Genomic DNA, 21,983 nt, shown 5'->3' with positions numbered 1-21,983 from the left:
AAGGTAGAAAACCAGCATGTTTTAGCAAAGCAGCAGAAATTGGCAGAACACCGGGACTCCCCCAGGTGTGTCTAATCAGACAGGTGTGTCCAATCACAGGTGTGTCCAATCACTGGTGTGAAGGAGAGGCCCGGCAGAGCAGAGCAGAGCAGAGCCGGTCCTGCTGCCATCAGACATGCTGCTGAGTGTCTTCTGCTTCCTGTCGGCCGGCCTGCTGGTGGCCCGGACAGGTGAGACCCGGACAGGTGAGACCCGCCAGGACACCTGAGCCCTGCCAGACACCCTCGGGTGGCATCAGGTGACCTCAGGCAGTGCTGGGAGACCCGGGAGTTAAACCAGGAACCTGCTAAAGACCAGGGGCCGGATTCACAAAACATTCTTAAGAAAAAAAATCTTCTTAAGTGTCATTTTTTTCTTAAGAAGAAAAAAGAGAAGAAGTAATATTCTCCAAAAAAGTATTTTCTCAACTTTCTTCTTAAGAAAAAACTTAAGAATAAATGGTATTCTTGAAATAAAAGTTCTCAAATTTGTTCTTGACTTTTTTCTTAACTTTAAGACAACCTTGACCTGTCTTAAAATGTATTCTGTGAAAGGTTTAGACTCTAATATCACCTTTTTCAACACATTTTAGACAAGTTTAGACTAGTAGGTCATAGTTTGAGGATATACTTTGTAATTAATTACACAAAGAGCCTGTTAACTGTTTGTTAGCATGTTAGTTAGCGTGGTAGTTAATTATTATTAATTTTCCCCAATAGTATTTTTTTCACACATTAATCTCATCCACCATAACCTTGAAAAGTTCCTGCATCTCTTTTTCTCCTTCTCCATGTTTAGTGAGTGACTGACGGTTAAGACCAAACTACCTATAAATGTTGTTTGTTGGCGCGTGCAATGACATATTTTAAGAAGTTCTTAAGTAGGAAAAATGAGAAATTGGTAAGAAATGACAGTTCTTAAGACGATTCTTAAGAAAATATTGAGGAATTTCACTTAAGAACTTTCTTATGAACTTCTAAATTTTAGATCTTAAAGGTATTGTGACATCATTTTTAACATGCTTTTAACACTATTAAAAGTCTTGGCCAACATCCCTCAAATGTGTCTACAAGAGTGTAACAAGAAAAACTTCACTCTAGTACTCCATTCCTGCCTTTTTATTACAGTGTTTTTTTGCGCCGTGAAAAACGCTTCCATTTCCCCCTTTCCTGTCATCCCTGTTGCGCCGCTCCTCCTCCAAACCTCCTCCTCCTCCAGCAATACGCTCACAGCGGCGTCGGAGAGTTAAGCCGGGAGCGACAGGCGAAGCATGCACGGAATCAGTCCACAGCAAACAATCATAAAAATAAAGGCATGCAAGCAGCACTGTCCCCTCATCTTAAGTCCAGTCAGTGGCCGCGGGTCTTCTTAGCAGTTTTCCTCCGGTGATTAGAACAAAAGAGGCTCTAAACAGCTCCGTGTTAAGCCTGACTTATGGTTCTGCGTTTAATCGACGCAGAGCCTACGCCGTAGGGTTCAGCGTACGGTGCGCGTCGCCGCGTAACCCTACGCCGTAGGCTCTGCGTCGGTGTAACGCGGAACCATAAATCAGCCTTTATGGTGCGCTGGAGAGGAGAGGAGGCAGGGAGCTGGGTGGAGGGGGCGGTGATTTAGCGGGTCTATACGTAACGACCCGCCACCAAACCACATGCGCCGTTTTTGCATAGTTATGCGGAAAATCCCAGAAAGCACACAATACACTGAATGTTAAAAGTTTGTTGTTTTTTGGGTGTAATTGATGTCAAGACACCCAACAAAACACAAAAAATCAAGAAAAATGTGTTTTTCATGTCACAATACCTTTAAGACATTTCTTAAGATCGTTCTTAAGAACATATTGGTGAATCTGGCCCCAGTCTGGCTTCCTGCTGGTTCTCCCCGGTACCAGAACCTCCATGCTGAAATGTTCCGGTCCGTCATCGCGGCCTTTGAGGCTCTCGTGTAACTTTGAAGTGTAAATGTTAAAAAATATATGTAGGCAAAAGAAATTTAGTACATTTCTCAGAGTTGTCCTAATGAATCAAAGTTTAACGCTACTGATGCTACTAGTAACTAACGCTACCAGCTACTGTTGCTATCAGCTACACTGCAAAAACTCTAAATCTTACCAGGAATATTTGTCTTATTTCTAGTTGAAATGTCTCATTTTTAGTCCAAAAAATCTTATTACACTTAAAACAAGAGTAATTACAGTAAAAATAACTTATTTGACAATTTTCACCTGTTTCAAGTAAATTTTCACTTGAAATAAGTAGAAAAATGTTTCTACTTATTTCAAGTGTAAATCTACTTGAAACAGGTGAAAATAGTTTTTTTTTCCAGTGATGAGTCTTGTTTTAAGTGTAATTAGATTTTTTTTTTTTTTACTAAAAATGAGACATTTTAACTAGAAATGAGACAAATATTCTAAAGAGTTTTTGCAGCGTAATGCTACCAGCTGCTAATGCTACCAGCTGCTAATGCTACCAGCTGACTCCTTTTATTTGCTGAAGTTGAACCTGAAGTGAGGTGAACGTGGCGGTTGAACCTCAGCCCAGTCCGGACTCTCCTCCCTTCCGGGGCCGACCCGGGGCTCTCTGGGCCGAGAGGCGTCACCAGGACACGGGAACCTTTATCTAGAAACCTGAAGCATCTGCTACCGAGGTCGTCTGAGGGTTCTGATCATGTCGCTGCCGTTTCCCCCTCCAGACCAGCACCAGGATCAGGACCGGACCCTGGGGAACGTCACTTCAGGAAATGAAACGCTGCCGGAAAACCTAATGTTCTCGGGACTCTTCGGTTTCAGTGGCAAGTACCGACCGTCGCGTCTAGTTTGGTTCTGATCGGCTCTGTTTGTGTTCATCTGAATTCTTCAATAACGTGAATTTAGAAATGACAGAAAAATGAATAATTTAGAGGAATATGCAGGTTTAACTGTTGATATGACATTAAACATGGAGGTCAATGAAGATGAACTAGCTGGTGGATCCAGACCCGGTGGTCGGAGGGGGAACGGTAGGCCTTTTTAATTAAGGCCCGAGCACTGACAGTACTAAGGCCCTATTGTATCTGTAGGATTTTTTTTTTTTTTTTTTCTTTCTTTCTTTTTTCGTTCTTCTGACGAAAGGAGGGCCTTTTTGCCCCCCTAAACGTGCCCAAAAAGTCACCAAATTTTGCATGCAAGTCAGGCCTGGCGAAAAATTTGATATTTAATGGTTTACATTAATGGGCGTGGCAAAATGGCTCAACAGCGCCCCCTTGAAAACTTTGTGCCTCAAGCCCCACGATACGGTTTGACGTACATGCACGAAAATCGGTACACACCTGTATCATGGCACAACTGAAAGAAAAGTCTCTTGGCGTCATGCCCTAAACCGAACAGGAAGTCGGCCATTTTGAATTAGTCGTGTCATTTTGGCGAAATTTATGCCATTCCTTCGAAAGTTAATTCAGCCCGAACCGTAACGTGCCCCCAAGTGTGTTATACATCAAAATGTGCGTCTCCATCCTGCGACAACACGCATTACTTTTCTCTTTCAAAAGCCTTACCGTGGCGGCGCTAGACGCCAAAAAGCGCACCCACCCTTCATCTGCTTGGTTCGACAGAAAAAACTTTGTGCCTCAAGCCCCATAATACGGTTTGACGTACATGAACGAAAATCGGTACACACCTATATCATGTCGCAACAAAAAGAAAAGTCTCTTGGCGCCATGGCCGAAACCTAACAGGAAGTCGGCCATTTTGAACATTCTGAATTAATCGCGTAATTTTGGAGCAATATATGCCATTCCTTCGAAAGTTAATTCAGCCCGAACCGTAACATGCCCCCAAGTGTGTTATACATCAAAATGTGCGTCTCCATCCTGCGACAACACGCATTACTTTTCTCTTTCAAAAGCCTTACCGTGGCGGCGCTAGACGCCAAAAAGCGCACCCACCCTTCATCTGCTTGGTTCGACAGAAAAAACTTTGTGCCTCAAGCCCCATAATACGGTTTGACGTACATGAACGAAAATCGGTACACACCTATATCATGTCGCAACAAAAAGAAAAGTCTCTTGGCGCCATGGCCGAAACCTAACAGGAAGTCGGCCATTTTGAACATTCTGAATTAATCGCGTAATTTTGGAGCAATATATGCCATTCCTTCGAGAATTAATTCAGCCCGGACCGTATCGTGAACCCAGATGTGTTATACATCAAAATGTGCGTCTCCATCCTGCGACTACACGCATTACTTTTCTCTTTCAAAAGTGTTACCGTGGCGACGCTAGACGCCAACAAGCGCACCCCCCCCTTCATCTGATTGGTCCATATTTGATAGTTCCCCAAAAGGCACCAAATTTGGCATGCAAGCCAGGCCTGGCGAAAAATTTGATATTTCATGGTTTGCATTAATGGGGGTGGCAAAATGGCTCAACAGCGCCCCCCGGAAAACTTTGTGCCTCAAGCCCCACAATACGGTTTGACGTACATGCACGAAAATCGGTACACACCTGTATCATGGCACAACTGAAAGAAAAGTCTCTTGGCGTCATGCCCTAAACCGAACAGGAAGTCGGCCATTTTTGAATACATTGTGTCATTTTGGCGAAATTTATGCCATTCCTTCGGCAGTTAATTCAGCCCGAACCGTAACGTGCCCCCAGGTGTGTTACATCAAAATGTGCGTCTACATCCTGCGACACCACGCATTACTTTTCTCTTTCAAAAGTGTTACCGTGGCGACGCTAGACACCAAAAGGCGCGCCCCCCCTTCATGTGATTGGTCCATATTTGATAGTTCTCCAAAAGTCACCAAATTTTGCATGCAAGCCAGACTTGGCGATACATTTGATATTTCATGGTTTGCATTAATGGGCGTGGCCTAACGGCTCAACAGCGCCCCCTAGAATACTTTTCTCTGCCATAACTTTTGAATGGTTTGACATAGAGAGTTGTGGGTGGTGTCATGGGACTCTGTAATGAGTCCTTAAGCTTCGTTGGCCTTAATTAGCCCCGCCCCTTCTTCTGATTGGTTGTCCCTTTTTTCTGCTATAACTTTTGAATGGTTTGACATAGGAAGTCATGGGTGGTATCATGGGACTCTGTAATGAGTTCTTAAAGGGGACCTATTATGAAAAACACGTTTTTTCTTGTTTTAACATATATAAAGTGGTCTCCCCCCACCCTGCCAGCACAGGGGAGACAAAATACCATGAATTTCTGCAAGGTCTCTGACCCCCGCCGGACAGAGTCCCCCAGTGTCACGTGTTTTTTTTTGAGCCGATTAGAATCTGCTCCCGTCGTGACGTCACGACGGGAGCAGATTTCCATAGGTTCAGCCTCCGCTGCTGAAACCACGCCCACAACCAGCTCTCTCCGCTGCTGGAGCGGTGTTTCCTTCAGCCAGTCGGACGCGGCGGAGCGAATCCGGGTTAAATCATCCAGGTTCCCGGGTGGTTTGGGAGCTGGGTCCTCGGGGGTCTGTCCCAGGTCGGACCAGCTTCACTCTCCGAGATTTTCAGCAAAATCTGTCGGTTTGATCCCCGATAACGGGCGATGCGCCGCGGATGCGCCCCGGAGCCGATCTGTGCGCCCGCCGTGGCGTTGCGGCGCCCGTCGCGCAGCATCCGCCGGGCAGATCCGGCTGAAATTCCGCTGGTCGGTCCCCGGGAGTCCCTGCTACAAGTCCAGGCCGGTTCCTGCGGTCCCGGCCGGTCGGAACCGGTCAGATTCCCACGTTAAAGCCGCGGTGATGCGCGCTGCTCCCGGGCGCGGCTCCGGGGCCAGCGTTCAGCATCCGCCGGGTAGATCCGGCTTAAATAGTGCATACATGTTATTTATATACAACTCATATTTTATTTTTTTAACAATAAAGTTGCCATTTGTGAAAATTCAGTGTTGGGATTTATTTACAGGCTCGGGCTGCTCTGGCGGAGTGAGGTTTATTCTCCTCCCCTGCTACACGTCATTCAGGGAGCCAATCAGCACAGAGCCTCATTATCATACCCCCCCCTTCCCTAAAAATGAGGCGCAGAAAAAGAGGTTAGAAGCGGTAAAACTAGTGACAGGGCCCACAGGCTGGATTTATGATTTATGTAGAAAAGACAAGCTTTAGATTGTTTTTAAGACATTCAAGGCCTGTTTAAAATATACATTAAATGCCATAATAGGTCACCTTTAAGCTTCGTTGGCCTTAATTAGCCCCGCCCCTTCTTCTGATTGGTTGTCCCTTTTTCTGCTATAACTTTGGAATGGTTTGACATAGAGTCGTGGGTGATGTCATCAGATTCTTTATGGAGTCCTTGACCTTCATTGGCTTAAATTAGCCCCGCCCCTTCTTCTGATTGGTTGTCCCTTTTTTCTGCTATAACTTTTGAATGGTTTGACATAGGAAGTCGTGGGTGGTGTCATGGGACTCTGTAATGAGTCCTTAAGCTTCGTTGGCCTTAATTAGCCCCGCCCCTTCTTCTGATTGGTTGTCCCGATTTTCTGCTACAACTTTGGAATGGTTTGACATAGAGAGTCGTGGGTGGTGTCATCAGATTCTGTATGGAGTCCTTGACCTTCATTGGCTTGAATTAGCCCCGCCCCTTCTTCTGATTGGTTGTCCTTTTTTTCTGCTATAACTTTTCAATGGTTTGACATAGGAAGTCGTGGGTGGTGTCATTTCTGATACTTATGGGGGGCGGTGGCCGTGAGTGCGAGGGCCCGTTCATTGCTGCTTGCAGCTTTAATTGTTTTTATTTTTCTTCCGACGAAATGAGGGTCTTTTTGCCCCCCTAAACGTGCCCCAAAAGTCACAACATTTTTCCCCAAGCCAGGCCTGGCGACAAATTTGATATTTAATGGTTTGCATTAATGGACGTGGCCTAATGGTTCAACAGCGCCCCCTAGAAAACTTTGTGCCTCAAGCCCCACAATACGGTTTGACGTACATGCAGGAATATCGGTACACACCTGTATCATGTCGCCACTTAAAGAAAAGTATCTTGGCGCCATGGCCGAAACCGAACAGGAAGTCGGCCATTTTGAATGAATCATGTAATTTTAGCGCAATTTATGCCATTTTCACGTGTCGTACTTTAACGAACTCCTCCTAGCAGGATCGTCCGTTCGACATAAAACTCGCTCAGGAGACACAAAAGACCTTAACAATAAAGTTATCAAAATCGTGAGTTTTCGTGAAATGGCGTGGCCGTGGCGCCGCGTCAAACTTATACGTTAAACAGGAAGTTATACTAGTAGCTGATTGGTCGATATTTGATAGATCCTATTTTCTGCCATAACTTTTGAATGGTTTAATATAGAGTCGTGGGTGGTGTCATCGGACTCGGTTTTGACTCCTTCACCTTAATTGGTGCAAATTAGCCCCGCCCCTTCTGATTGGTCAATATTTGATAGTTACTATTTTCTGATATAACTTTTCAATGGGTGGTGTCATCGGACTTGGTTTTGACTCCTTGACCTTTTATTGGTGAAAATTGCACGCGCGAGGGCCCGTTCATCGCTGCTTGCAGCTTTAATTCAGTGTTATTTTTGCATTCACGTGTGTTGGGTCCTTGACTCGTCCCAGATCTGGCGGGGCGGCGCTCCTTCCCCGTGGAGCAGGAGATGGAGGTCCGGATCATCGGGGGCCAGGAGGCCTGGGCCCACTCCTGGCCCTGGCAGGTCTCGCTCCAGTTCTCGTCCATGCCGGCCTGCGGGGGGGCCATCCTGGGGCCCAGCTGGGTGGTTTCTGCAGCCCACTGCTTCAGAAGGTGGGTGTCCACAGCAGTCGGGTGGGGGGGGGCTGAGATTAGGGCTGGGGATCGATTCAAATGTCAAGAATTGATTCCATTCTTAAGATTCAGAATCAATTATCAAGATTCGATTCCGATATTGATTTGGGTGAGTGTTATTAAAACTGTTTTTTCAGCTGTTGCATGAATTATGACTGTATTTCTGCAACATATTAATACTAGTATTATATTGAGATTCAACAGCAAGTATTGGCAGCTAATGATGCTGTACCTTTAAACATATGTAAAGGGAAAAACATGGCACCAGTTATTCTGGTGTCCCACAAAACATTCCTTTTTTGAGCATAAACAAAAAATATCAAAAGTTGTAATGATGAAAAAAAAATCGATCTTTAGACAAACAAATCGATTTTTAGGAATTAATGAGAAACGATTTAGAATTGGAATATGGATGTTTTTCAATACAGGCCTGGCTGAGATGGTCTGGGGGGGGACCTGGTTCCTGGTCCAGGCTCCTCTGACTCGGCTGTTTTCCCTTCAGGTTCAACCAGGAGTCGCTCTGGAAGGTTGCGGCGGGGAAACACGACCTGGACAAGACGCAGGAGCCGCAGCAGCAGGTGAGGTCCTCACCGGGGTCCAGAACCGGACCTCCTCTCCGGGGTCCAGACCTGAGCGGCTTCAGGCAACCCCCCCCACGCTGGGAGACCCAGGAGTTAAACCAGGAACCTGCTGAAGACCAGTCTGGCTTCCTGCTGGTTCTCACCGCTACCAGAACCTCCACGCTGAAATGTTCTGGTCCGTCATCGCGGCCTTTGAGGCTCTCATCTTTGAAGTGAAAATGTTAAAAAATATGTAGGAAAAAGAAATTTGGTAAATTTCTCAGTTGTCCTGCTGAAGTTTAACGCTACTAATGCTACTAGCTACTGATGCTACTAGTTACTAATGCTACAAGCTACTAAAGCTACTAGTTACTTATGCTACCAGCTATTAGCTACTAAAGCTACTAGTTGCTATTGCTACCAGCTATTAGTTACTAATGCTACAAGCTGCTGAAGCTACTAGCTACTGATGCTACTAGCTACTTATGCTACTATTTACTAATGCTACCAGCTACTAGTTACTAATGCTAATAGTTACTAATGCTACTAAAGCTACTAGTTGCTAATTCCAAAAGCTACTAAACCTACCAGCTACTGATGCTACTAGTTACAAATGTTACCAGCTATTAGTTACTAATGCTACCAGCTACTAATGCTACCAACTGCTGAAGCTACTAGTTACTATTGCTACCAGCTATTAGCTACTAATGCTACCAGCTACTAAAGCTACTAGTTACTAAAGCTACCAACTACTGTCGCTAATAGCTACTAACACTACCAACTACTGTTGCTACTAGTTACTAATGCTAGCAACTATTAGTTACTAATACTACCAGCTACAGACGCTACCAGCTACTAAAGCTACTAGTAACTAACACTACTAGTTACTCAAGCTACCAGCTACTGTTGCTACTAGTTACTAAAGCTACCAGCTACTGTTGCTACTAGTTACTAAAGCTACCAGCTACTGTTGCTACTAGTTACTAAAGCTACCAGCTACTGTTTCTATCAGCTACTAAAGGTACTAGTTACTAAAGCTACCAACTACTGTTGCTAATAGCTACTAACACTACCAACTACTGTTGCTACTAGTTACTAATGCTAGCAACTATTAGTTACTAATACTACCAGCTACAGATGCTACCAGCTACTAAAGCTACTAGTAACTAACACTACTAGTTACTAAAGCTACCAGCTACTGTTGCTACTAGTTACTAAAGCTACCAGCTACTGTTGCTACTAGTTACTAACGCTACCAACTACTGTTGCTACTAGTTACTAAAGCTACTAGTTACTAACGCTACCAGCCCAGGTCTGGCCTCCTGGTCCTGGTCCTGGGGGGGCGGAAGGTTCTGACTGGTGTCTCCGGTCCAGCTGGTGGGCGTCTCCCGGATCATCGTCCACCGCGGCTACGACACCCGCACCAAAGAGGGCGACGTGGCCCTGCTGAGGCTGCAGCGCCCCCTGCTGTTCAACCAGTTCGTCAGACCCATCGACGTCTGGACGGCGCCGCTGCCGGAGGCCATGAGGTGCACCATCACCGGCTGGGGCTCGACCCGAGAGAGTGAGGACGGGTTTGGGTTCTGCACGATCGGGGGGAACTTCCCGGACCAGAACTGACCCCCCCCCCCCTTTCAGATGGTCCTCGAGTCCACCGGCTGCAGGAGGTCAACGTTAGCATCATGGCGACGGACGCCTGCAACGACTACTACAAGGGCCGGGTCAAGCCCTCCATGTTCTGCGCTGGGAAGGAGGGAGGAGGAGTCGACGCCTGCCAGGTACGACCGGAACCATGGACCTACTGAGTTAGAACCCGTCCGGTACCTCCGGGTAAAGCTGCTTTTGTCAATGAAAATTAATTATTTATATTTATATATATATATATATATATATATATATTTCATATTCATTCAAACCTTTATCACCTGAGGAAAACAAGACGCAACGTAAATGCTGGTCATGTGACGATAACGTTAATTAAATATATAATGCAATATCGTAGACGGGGATCCTAATCATGAGATTTCAACGTAGATCTGGGTATCATCTGCATAAGCTGTGACAAGAGACCTCAAGATGGTGGAGAATATGGAACAGGAGCGAGGAGCCCCAGAACTGGTCCCTGTGGGACTACGGTTGTCTAGGTGTTTCTTAAAGATTCATGTTCAAAACTGTTCCACGTAACAGACTCGTTAGGAGTAAAGCTGCTTTCGTTAATGAAAATTATGACTAAATATCGTCGTCAACAAACCTTTATCACCTGAGGAAAACGAGACGCAACAAAAATGCTGGTCATGTTAACGATAATAATAAAATATATAATGCAATATCGTCGGCAAATAAAAACCAGACTAAAATGTAGATTACAAAATTAAAAACTCTTCTAAAATGTGTCATTTTCGTTGAGCAAAGCGAGATGAAATGTTCTAACAAAGATCCTTAATCTCCACGTTTGAAGTTGTTTCCTCTGGTTTAACCTTTAGATCTTTGTAACCACTTTCCTACATACGGTAGACGTGGAAAAGAAAACCCAATGTATCATAGAAAAAGATGGGGAGAAATGCGGAAAAATAAATGTTGTGAACTCAAATTAGAGTCTTCTGTATCTGGAATGAATGTAATCTTGACTCTATAAGGTAACAATAATATAATAATAAGATAACCTTGTTTGAATGTAAAATGGGTTTGGATAAATACTATCTTTGACTAAAACTAGATTAGTTACTAAAGCTACTAGTTACTGATGCTACCAGCTAATGATGCTACTAGTTACTGGTAAAATGGTCCTGGACAATTCTAACTAAAATTAGACTAAAATGCTCAGACTTTTAGTCGACTGAAACTTGACACGACTAAAAGGAGAATGAACGTGACTAAAACTAATAAACTAAAATGATAGCTAGACTAAAACTAACATTGAAACAGGCTGCCAGAAACAGCTGGCCCCCCGTGTGGCCAGACGTGGGACTGCTGCTCTAACGGGCTGCTCTGGTCTCAGGGGGATTCTGGAGGTCCGCTGTCCTGCTTCACCGGGACCCGGCACCGGCTGGCGGGCCTGGTGAGCTGGGGCGTGGGCTGCGGCCGCGCCAGGAAGCCGGGCGTCTACACCAGGATCCAGCAGCACGTGGGCTGGATCTCCGACGTCATGAGTGAGTGGGGAGCAGCTCCGTGGTCCTGGAGTCACCAGGAACCAGAGCCTTAGCGGCTGCTTGACCGTGGCCACTAGGGGGCCCCCAAGAGTTAAAAAAAAAAATTATTATATTTAAAACCAAAAATAAAGTAGATAATGTGTTTAAAGTAGAATTAATGGTTTATAAATTATCTATTTGATTATTTTGTTTCTTTTAGTAGGCCTACACTGTATATTGACACTCAGTATCTACAGAAGAGTATTAGGGCCATGCAGGAGAAAAAATATTTGAGAGGGGAAGATTTTTTTTTTTTTTATTGTGCACTTTGAGAAAAAAGTCAAAATGTCGAGATTAATGTTGAAATACAATTTCGAGAAAAAAGTCAAAATTTCCCCTTTTTTCTCAACATTTTATTCACCAAATTTTGACTTTTCTCAACATTTTGACTTTTTTTCTCGACATTTTGACTTTTTTCTCGACATCTTGACTTTTCTCAACATTTTGACTTTTTTCTTGAAATTGTACTTCAACATTAATCTCGACATTTTGACTTTTCTTTCTCGACATTTCGACTTTTTTCTTGAAATTGTACTTTATCATTAATCTTGACATTTCAACATTTTTCTTGACATTTCGACATTTTTCTTGACATTTCGACATTTTTCTTGACATTTCGAGTTTTTTTTCTTGACATTTCGACTTTTTTCTTGACATTTCGACTTTATTCACGAAATTTTGACTTTTCTCAACACTTCGACTTTTTTCTCAATTGTTTTAACATTAATCTCGACATTTCGACTTTTTTCTCGAAGTGCATAATGAAAAAAAATCTTTCTCCTGCCTGGCCCTAATACTCTTCCCTACTGTGGCCAGTAGGGGCAGTTGCTGACTTTGAAAAATATTAATTGAAAGATTTTTCTGAAGTTTGTTAATCTGCTGTCTGCTTGGTCTTTATCACTATGGTTTACAATCTAACTACAACAAAAAGTTCTTCCATCTAGTTTTACAAGTGTATTTGTAATGATTCGGAAGAACATGAAATAAGTTTATAGTGGGTGTGTGAATGATCAATAATCAGTGTTATTGGCAGTATTAGAGGGCCACAAAATCACATTTAGCTTAGGGCACCATGGAGGACTGTCGGCCCTGCCAGTAACGTTCCTCTCGTGTGCAGATCAGGTGGAGGTGACCGGCGCCGCGGAGGAGGAAGGTGCGTTTCCATCCCAGACGGGACCCGACGACGGCGACTAACTTCTGGTGAACCAATCTTTGACTGCGTTTACATGCAGTCAATAACCCTTTTAATACCGGAATATTAGCAATAACCCGGTTGCGCACGGCCATGTAAACACCAATAACCCCTTTGAATAACCGGAATTTGCTCATATTCCGTTTTTTAAAAACCCGAATATGACCCCTGGGTTACTCCTTTTCTAACCCGAATATTTGGTCATGTAAACGCATAACGGGATTTCCCCATCAAAAGGAACAGGAATTTTCTTTTCGCAAGGAATCTTGGTCTTTTGAGTCGAGGAAGTTCTTATAAACATGGAGAAACCAAGACCAGGAGGAGACTAATCACTTCATAAATGTAATGAAAGATATGAACATTTTGGCATTTGTAGACGGTAGAAAGTACCGGGATAGAAGATTTACAAAAAGGTGAGCGAAACAGTATTTGTACGAACGTCAGACCAGATTAAGCATCGCTGGAAGACGCTGAAAAAGGAGAACTAGAGGGCCAAGAAACAAAACGGTACCAGCGGGTCCCATTATCCGTTATGCTGCTGTTGTTTTTGAATTTGGATACAGGAAGACGAAGCGGAAATGACGGGAATTGTGTCATGACGTTCTCCGTGCATCGCTGGTTTGATCCAGATATCCCAAATGATTAATTACCATGTATACAGGGATAAACCTGTTTGCTCACGCATGTAAACGGAATATTCCGAATGTTTCAGTAACCGGAATATTAGCAATAACCCCAATTTTGACTGCATGTAAAGGTAGTCTTTGTTTTTTCCACCAATAACCTCTGACCCATCAATGACCCTGGGCTCAGAGCGGAGCTGTGGCCGGCCTCAGCGTTTCCCCCGCCACCAGGCGCCAGCCTTGGCTGCACTGTCGGTGTCGCCGGATGGGACGTCGGCCCTGGAGAACGTGACGGAGCCCGGCGCCGTGGTCTGGCCCTGGATGGTCAGCCTGCAGTCCGGGGGGAAACACTACTGCAGCGGGGCGCTGATCCACCGCCGCTGGGTGGTGACGGCCAGACACTGCAGCCCCAGGTGAGGGAGCGGGGCCGGGGCGGCCCAGGGGGCCCAGGGGGGGGCCGGGTAACCACCACTGCTGCCCCGCCAGGTGTATGGAGCCAAATCAAGGCCAAAAGTTTTGCTAATTTGAAAATGAAATTGTAATTGGAAAAACAAAGATTTGAACCTGAAAATTCAAGTTTTGATTATGAACTTATTATTTTACGGTTTCAATTTTTTAATTTTTTTTTTCGGTTTCACATCTTTTTTTTCTTTCTCGGTTTCACATCTTTTTTTCTCGGTTTCACATCTTTTTTTTTCAGTTTCACATCTTTTTTTTTTCAGTTTCACTTTTTTTCAGGTTTCACATGTTTTTTTTTTTCAGGTTTCACATCGTTTTTTTTCAGGTTTTCACATTGTTTTTTTTCAGGTTTTCACATCGTTTTTTTCAGGTTTTCACATCGTTTTTTTTTTCAGGTTTCACATCGTTTTTTTTCAGGTTTCACATCGTTTTTTTCAGGTTTCAAATCTGTTTTTTTCAGTTTCACATCTGTTTTTTTCAGTTTCACATCCTTTTTTTCAGTTTCACATATATTTTTTTTTCAGGTTTCACATATATTTTTTTTCAGGTTTCACATGTTTTTTGATCTTTTTTCAGGTTTCACATCTTTTTTTTTCAGTTTCGCATCTTTTTTTTTTTTTCTCAAAACTTGAATTTTCAGGTTCACATCTTAGTTTTTCAATTTAATTTTCAAAGCCAAACTTTTGGCCTTGATTTGGCTCCGTACCGGCCAAGTAACAACCACTCGCCCCCCTCTCTGTCCCCGCAGCGCCCGGAGGGACGTGGCGGTCCTGGGGGTCCAGGACCTGCGGCGGGGGGCGGCCCAGACCGTCCCCGTGGAGGAGGTCTTCAACCCCGCACACGAGCCGGGCTTCCCGCCCCGCTCCGACCTGTCGCTGCTCCGCCTCGGTGCGCCGGCGAGACTCGGTAAGACCTGGTCCCGGTGGTCCTGGTGGTCCTGGTGGTTCCCCCTTCAGCCCTGATCCTGGTCCTCAGTGCCCCCTCTGGTCCCCACAGGTCCGGACGTGTCCCCGATCTGCGTCCCGGAGGAGGACGAGGAGCTGGACGACGGCTGGTCCTGCGTCACGGCCGGATGGGGGAGGAGTCGAGCTGCAGGTGACCTCCACGTGACCTTTCAGGTCGTCTAACATCCCCTCTAATGGCACTTTTCCACTAGTACCTACTCAGCGCGACTCGACTCGCCCCCGTTTTGCACTTTTCCACTACGGGTGGAGGCGTGCCGAGTAGATACTTTTTCTGTATCTATTCTGCCGAGGTTCTAAGCGGTTGAGTCGGCCCTGGGTCTGACGTCATCACACTACAGGCCACCGATTGGTCGGGGGGTTGGAGTCAGACGTTTGAATCAGGAAGCGGGAATCAGCGCAAGAGCGGCTCACTGCGATTTTATTCAACAGGCAATGGCAGCAGAAGTCTGTTTGTTGATCCAACTCTGAGGGTCAGATGTTCATAAACCTGGTGCTGAGGAGAGAATTAAAAAGGGATCTAGACGGAGATAAGGAACGACCAGATCTACCAGGAGCTCTGTCTCTTCATCAGCACCGACACAAAAAAAAAAAAAGCGTGTTGTCTTCTCCGTTTAGATACACAATCAAATACGTCACAGCAGCTTCGCTCCAACATCCTACTTCTCATCTGGGTGTTTAGAAACAAACGGGGACGAGGCAAGTCGCGCTGAGTAGGTACTAGTGTAAAAGCACCAAAAGACCCGGTCAGACCCTAGTGCTCAGTAAAGGACCTGCAGGTCTGGATCCAGACTCGTGGTTGGACCCGTGTTGACGTCAGAACTCGTTCCTTCAGGGCACCTGGACCCGGACCGGATCCACCACGCCGGTCTGACCCTGGTCAACCAGACCGCCTGCCTGCAGAAGTGGGGCGACTTCATCACCGACGGCCACATCTGCTCTGACCCGGCCGGCGCCGCGGCCTGCATGGTAACCGGGTGGGGGGACTGGACCCTGTTCTTTTTTTGATCTTTCCATTTCAGATTTTTTTTCGGTTTCACATCTTTTTTTTTTTTCAGTTTCACATCTTTTTTGTACGGAGCCCCTAAAGAAACAGATTTTTTTTTTTATATATGAGTTGCTCCCGGTTGTCAGGCCAGCGCCGTTGTGTATGGCAGCTCCGCCGACAACCGGTGTGTGAATGTGTGCGTGTGTGGGTGAATGTTTGCAGTGTAAAGCGCTTTGGGGCTGTAGGAGTACAGCTGGAAAGCGCTATATAAGTGTAAGCCATTTGCCATTTTACGCGTGCGCGTGAAACCTTTACGTGCGCACGTAAAGTTGTTTACTTGCAAGCAAAGTAGTAATGTCCTTATAATGGAGTCCCAGGTTAAAATATAGCTCAGCTAAATCCTGTAAAGTCATTTCCATTTATAAACAGAGCAGGAGCAACTGGAGGGTCTCCTGTTCCAGCAAAACTCCCATGTACTTGTTTTTACGCGCTCACGTAGAACAACTTTTAGGCGCTCACTTATAAGTTTTGCAAGAGCGCGTGAAACTTTTTAGTGAGTGCATAAATGTTTTACGTGCTCACGTAAACAACTTTACATGCTCACTTAACGGTTTCACGCGCGCGCGTAAAACTCATTATATCAAAAAAATAAATAAATACTTGTCCCTTTAGGGGCTCCGTATTTTTGATCTTTCAGTTTCAGATTTTTTTTCGGTTTCACATCTTTTTTCCTGGGGGCCCCCGGGGTGGCCCTGGGGGTCCCCAGTACCAGACTATGAGGTGTCTAACCTGCTCCTCTCCAGGGGGAGTCTTCGGCGCCGCTGTTCTGCAGGAAGCGAGGCGCCTACTTCCTGTTCGGCCTGGCCACATGGTGTAGCTGGCGCTGCGACGGAGAGAAGCCCGCCATCTTCACCCGGGTGCCCGAGTTCCAGCCCTGGATCACCGACGTGACGGACGACGTCTGACCACACCGGCTGGTTCCACCGGGGACTTTTCAGAGAAAAACGACCGACCGACCGACCGGGGACTTTTAAGAATAAAACAGATTGATGGGCGTCGACACAATAAACACATGAAAGTTACAGTTGAAGTGTTGAATCTTTATTCACAACAGAAATGTCTCAAACACGTCTGGGTAGAAATGCGGCGCCAGGTCGCCTTGCGGTGCTGTGAAGGGCCGGGGTCTCGGGTTCGAGTCCAGCGGCGCTCAGCTGTCCTGCAGCAGGTCGTAGGATCCTCCCTCCACCACCTCGTGTCTGTCCTCCACCTGCAGGAAGTTGATGATGTCACACTGGTCTGCCCCCCCAGGTGAACCTGATCCTGATCCCTGACTCACCGCGGGGCCTGGGGTGTCGGACTCGGCCGGTTCTGGACCCGCCTCATAGACCGGGTTACTGATGCTGCGGCTGCAGTTGGGGGCTGCCGCCTCCTCTTCCTCCTCCTCGTCATCCTCCTGTTGGACCAGAGACGGGACCGGGTTTAGTAGAGGAACCGCAGGTCTGGATCTGGGGCCTCATTTATAAGAGTGTGTAGGATCCATACTAAAAGTGCACGTAAACCCAAAAGCCGAAAATGGCGGGCGCAAAAAAAAATCTGGATTTATAAAACAGTGTGCACGCACACTTGCACGCAATGTTTGCTTTATAAATCACAGTCCAGCTGGAAGGTTGCGCAGGTGAATTTGCCTCATATCCCGCCCTCTACACGCCCACTTTCTACCATAAATGGGCAATGCAAAGCACTTGATGATTGTATTTGCATATAAATGAGCCTGCTGAGCATGCGCAGCAGCTTCCTGCAGTCTGTTTCTGCGGCCAGTCAGGATGAATGAGACGTGTCGAGCCACCGTGCCACTAAATTTCACGGAGACTGAGATTGAGATGTTGTGGATGAGGTGGAGGCAGGAAAACCACATTATTTGGTGGTCACAGTAATGGCATCACTAACAAAAATAAAGCAAGAATCTGATTTCTGGCAGCGGGAGCGCGCACAGCAGCCCGTTGAGCGATAGCGCTGAAACCGCAACAAGGCCGGTTTCACCCGTTCAGCAAAACACAAACTTATCAAATTGTCCATCCTGTCCATATTTGATTATGGTGACATCATCTACAGGATGGCATCTCAATCCACCCTCAATAAACTGGATACCGTTCACCACTGTGACTTATATAATCTGGTAGACTGGACATCCCTCCCCACCAGACGGCTCTGTCACTGGCTCCTGCTCATCTACAACACCTCTCTAGCTCTCTTCCCGTCTACACTCGTGTCCTGTCAATCTGACCTCAATCGGAGGTCCAGTCATTTCATTAAACTCTCCATCCCTAAAGCCCGGACAGTCTTTGGTCGCAGCGCTATTGACTGGAACACACTACAAAACAATCTAAAACTCTCTGCATTCATATTACACTCTGTCTTCAAACAAAATTTGCAACAAATTACAGTTGACTCTTGCACCTGTTGATCAGGCCGACCTGCCACATCCCATTGTCTTAATGTTTTTCAATGTTATTCTATTTATTGTACATATTTATTGTGCTGTTATTATGCAATTTTACATAACATCGATAGAGGAACCGCAGGTCTGGATCCAGACCCCGGACTCGACCCACCTTGAAGTAGCGGAACTGGAAGGGTTTGCTCTTGTGTCGGTAGAAGTGGAACCCGACGAAGACGGCGGCCGCCACCAGGACGAGGAGCAGCACCAGCCCCACCCCCATCCCGGCCTGGTGCTCCACGCGCATCTGCAGAACCAGAGAAACCGGGTCACTGGACGGCTGCAAAGCCCCTAGAAGGAAACGTGGGGAGCGTCGTTGTGACATCACCAACCTTGTGGCGAGGGGGCGGGGCCTCCAGGGGGCCCAGGATGACGTGGATGATCCCGTTGGAGGCCAGGATGTCGGCGTCGGTGATGAAGCGGTTGTTGATGTAGCGGGACGACTGCAGAGAGGAGACGGTTAGACCTTTATTAATCCGCCCCCCCCCCCCAGATGTTTGTGTTGGAGCCCCCTGTTCTGTCAATCCATGCTACCCGTCGAGATCTGCTACTTTGTGGTTCTGCGCACAGTCGATTTTCAAAGTTTGATTGCCACGCCCATCATTTCTTGCATCCCTTCAGTCCACGCTGCTGTTAACGGTGAGTAACATCCTCAAAATCCCTAAGCAGATATATATTTATATATATACAAGCCAGCAGAGATAATATTAGATATTTTGCGGCGCAGTATCAGGCCAGCAGAGATCATTTTAGATGCTTCCCGTGCCCGGTTTTCTCCTTTTCTCTCTCAAAAACGTCTTACCTGAATGCATCAAGTGACGGGAGAATTATTTGATAGGACGTTACTGGCCTATCAAATTATGCTACCTCTGAAATATTGATTTAAAATATGGGATGTTGAGTATTTGATCCTTCAAAATACACTACCCATGACATGAATTGCATTACATTTTGTGAACATTGTACGATAAAAAGAAAAAAAACAATTCTATCGCTTTATTTGATATTCATTCAGTCATTCGCCTTTATTTAACCAGTGGGTCATTAAGAACACATTCTTATTTACAATGACGGCCTGGCAGGTGACAAGGACCACTTGGGGGGAAAAGGAAGTGGGTTAGGGAGTAAAACAGTCAAATTGTAGCTCTACAAAGGCAGAAAACCTTTTGATAGGATAGAAAAAATCGATAGACAGACGCTATCGGTTTATGCAGCGGTAGCATTTCTTGACGAAGCAGCAGAAATCGACAGAACCCCCCCCCCCAGATGTTTGTGTTGGATCCCCCCCAGATGTTTAACTCTGACCAGCAGGGAGGGGTTCAGCAGGTCCGCCACCCCCAGCACCGTCAGGCTGCCCACGCCGGTCTTGATGCGGCTGCCGTTCTTCATCTGGCTGAGGGGAAGAGCCTGACCCTCCGACAGGTGGAACTCCAGGTCCCGCTGAGACAGCGTCTGCAGGTGGAAACAAAGTTGATCACGGTCAAACCTGAGCATCAAAACGAGTCTGAGTGACCCGACACACACCGTCAGGTACGCCAGGTAGACCTCGGACAGTGAACTAGTTCATGAGAAACCTGCACAGCAAAGTTCAGTTCACATAGTTTAAAAATGAATACCGTATCGCCCCGAATATAAGACGACCCTGATTATAAGACGACCCCCTCTGTTTGAAGACTCAAGTTTGAAAAAATACTTTTTGAACACCAAATTCAATTTTTATACAGAAAATAATTACAGTACATCTGAAACAAATGATTATAATAATAGATTCGAGAGAAAAGGCATGTTATTTTGCCTCATTCAAATCATCATCTTGAAGTTTGCATCATAACTTCTCCTCATCTGCCGGTTCACCTGCCGATCTTCCACCCACTTTTCTCCAGATTGTCGCTACGTTTCTCCATTTTCTGTTATTTCTTCTCTTATTTTCTTCTCTTTACTTTCTTAACGCTATTTTTTTTATTCTTCTTCGTGACAGCGGTTCGCTTTTATGGAAAAGTATTAGGGCCATGCAGGAAAAAATATTTGAGATGGGAAGATTTTTTTTATTGTGCACTTCGAGAAACAAGTCGAAATGTCGAGATTAATGTTGAAATACAATTTCGAAAAAAAAGTCGAAATGTCGAGATTAATGTTGAAATACAAGTTTAAGAAAAAAGTCGAAATTTTGCCTTTTTTCTCAATATTTCAACATTATTCTCGACATTTCGACTTTTTTCCAGAAGTACATAATGAGAAAAAATCTTCCTCCTCTAAAATATTCTTTTTATTTTTCTCCTGTCTGACCCTAATACTCTTCCGTAATGCACAACACTGACCTCAGTGACCCGATACGCATCCGCAGGTACACCAGCTGTACTTGAGAGTGACTCTGTCTGAAAATAACCGATGTTTATATTTCTACGTTTACCAAGCACACTCACCTGGTTGTCAGGTAGCCCGTCGTTGTCGGGCACGAACAGGGTGGACTGCACGGCCGGGCTGCTGAGGCGCTTCACGAACCTCCGGCCCGACTCCGACACCTCGGAGTAGTTCAGGATTTGCTGCGTCGGGACAAAGACGGAGACGCGTCTTACGACCGAAGCGGCTCGGCGGCGGGAGACTCGGACGCAGGCGACTCACCGTGAGGAAGTTGGAGAAGGTGGGGGTGGACCGGAGCACCTGCAGCAGGTTCCCCACGCAGCTGAACCCGTCACCGAGGTAACCGGGCCGGCACTCGCACTTCACCACTGAAACACATTTTCAAACTGGTTCTAACTGAACAAATGATCTCTTAATATCAAAAAAACTAATTTCATTTTATACTCTGGAGGGAAAAAATATGATCCAGAACAAGCCAACCTTAAATAATAAAATTAATAAGGTATCTTCGGCTCGATTTTTGGGTGTAATTGTCGATGTTGTTGGAAAGATTACATCAACTCTGTGGCCAGAAAGGTGTCGAAGTCGATTGGAAACATGAGGAAAATAAGCTGTTCTCAATAGATCCTGCCTGCTAACTTTGTATTCCAGTCTTGTTTATCCATATCTCTTGTATTGTAATGTTTTCTGGGCAGCACCTGTCGCACATATCTCCACAAACTTTATTTACTCCAAAAAAGATTTGTTAGAACAGTCACAAGGTCAGATTTCCAGGCCCAGCATCTGTTCCTCTTTTTTCTGAACTCAAGATTATAAATATTTTTGATATCAATAAAATGCAAATCTCTATTTTTATTTACAAAATTCTGTATTTAAGCCAATCACTACCACTCCACTTCCACCAATACTTTTGTATAAAATCCAATATTCACAGTTATCCAACTAGATTAGCATCTCATCTCCATCCACCTCGATGTCGCACCATTAGAGGGTAATATAATATTAAACACAGAAGGGATAACACCTGGAACCTGGTACCTAGCACTCCGTCCCTCCTTGTTTTCAAAAAAAGATTGAAAAACAAACTCATAGCTGAGATGTAAACAGCTGCTGACCCAGTACCACTCACATGTACATATAAGTACACTGTATATACTATACCTCTATATCCAGATGCTCTTTGTTTTGGTTTATGCTACATTCTGCTCCTTTTATCATATTTTTCACATTATTTGTTGTTTTTTTTTTATTTTCTCTAAACGCATTCCATTGTATTTTTTCTTTTCTTCTTTCAAAAGTGTGCAAATAAATTAATCTAAAAAACAAAAAAATCTAGAAACACACGACACGCTCACCGGTGACCCCTAGCAT

At 45.4% G+C, this 21,983-nt stretch overlaps 2 protein-coding genes across 3 annotated transcripts in view; one reads left to right on the top strand and one right to left on the bottom strand.

Annotated features, from left to right (window-relative positions):
* Positions 1 to 175: 175 nt before the first annotated feature.
* On the top strand, positions 176 to 16,719 carry LOC133424190 (transmembrane protease serine 9-like). Its single transcript, XM_061714639.1, has 13 exons — positions 176 to 245; positions 2,728 to 2,826; positions 7,578 to 7,761; positions 8,285 to 8,498; positions 9,717 to 9,906; positions 9,981 to 10,120; positions 11,341 to 11,491; positions 12,648 to 12,683; positions 13,536 to 13,758; positions 14,553 to 14,710; positions 14,801 to 14,899; positions 15,602 to 15,735; positions 16,558 to 16,719. The coding sequence occupies exons 1-13, from the start codon at positions 176 to 178 to the stop codon at positions 16,717 to 16,719; spliced, it is 1,860 nt and encodes a 619-aa protein (XP_061570623.1).
* A 120-nt stretch (positions 16,720 to 16,839) lies between these two features.
* stab2 (stabilin 2) overlaps positions 16,840 to 21,983 on the bottom strand; it is a 98,185-nt gene continuing 93,041 nt past the window's right edge. For both annotated transcript variants that reach the window (XM_061715031.1, XM_061715032.1), the window contains exons 63-69: positions 20,874 to 20,980; positions 20,675 to 20,794; positions 19,557 to 19,703; positions 18,584 to 18,694; positions 18,367 to 18,498; positions 17,091 to 17,207; positions 16,840 to 17,021 (exon numbers count right to left, since the gene is read on the bottom strand). In XM_061715031.1, the coding sequence (XP_061571015.1) occupies positions 16,962 to 17,021; positions 17,091 to 17,207; positions 18,367 to 18,498; positions 18,584 to 18,694; positions 19,557 to 19,703; positions 20,675 to 20,794; positions 20,874 to 20,980 (794 nt within the window). In that variant the 3' untranslated portion in view covers positions 16,840 to 16,961. The remainder of the gene's footprint in view (positions 17,022 to 17,090; positions 17,208 to 18,366; positions 18,499 to 18,583; positions 18,695 to 19,556; positions 19,704 to 20,674; positions 20,795 to 20,873; positions 20,981 to 21,983) is intronic.

This window comes from Cololabis saira, chromosome 23 (genome assembly GCF_033807715.1).
Source record: "Cololabis saira isolate AMF1-May2022 chromosome 23, fColSai1.1, whole genome shotgun sequence".
NCBI lineage: Eukaryota > Metazoa > Chordata > Actinopteri > Beloniformes > Belonidae > Cololabis > Cololabis saira.
This window is presented reverse-complemented; position numbering and strand designations above follow the sequence as displayed.

Bases quoted from the DNA above. Each gene is read 5' to 3' on its own strand.
- LOC133424190 (XM_061714639.1), top strand. From the start codon at position 176: ATGCTGCTGAGTGTCTTCTGCTTCCTGTCGGCCGGCCTGCTGGTGGCC. The intron at 8,499-9,716 runs GTTCTCACCGCT...TCTCCGGTCCAG, and splicing joins ACCAGTCTGGCTTCCTGCTG to CTGGTGGGCGTCTCCCGGAT. The intron at 13,759-14,552 runs GTGAGGGAGCGG...CTGTCCCCGCAG, and splicing joins GCCAGACACTGCAGCCCCAG to CGCCCGGAGGGACGTGGCGG.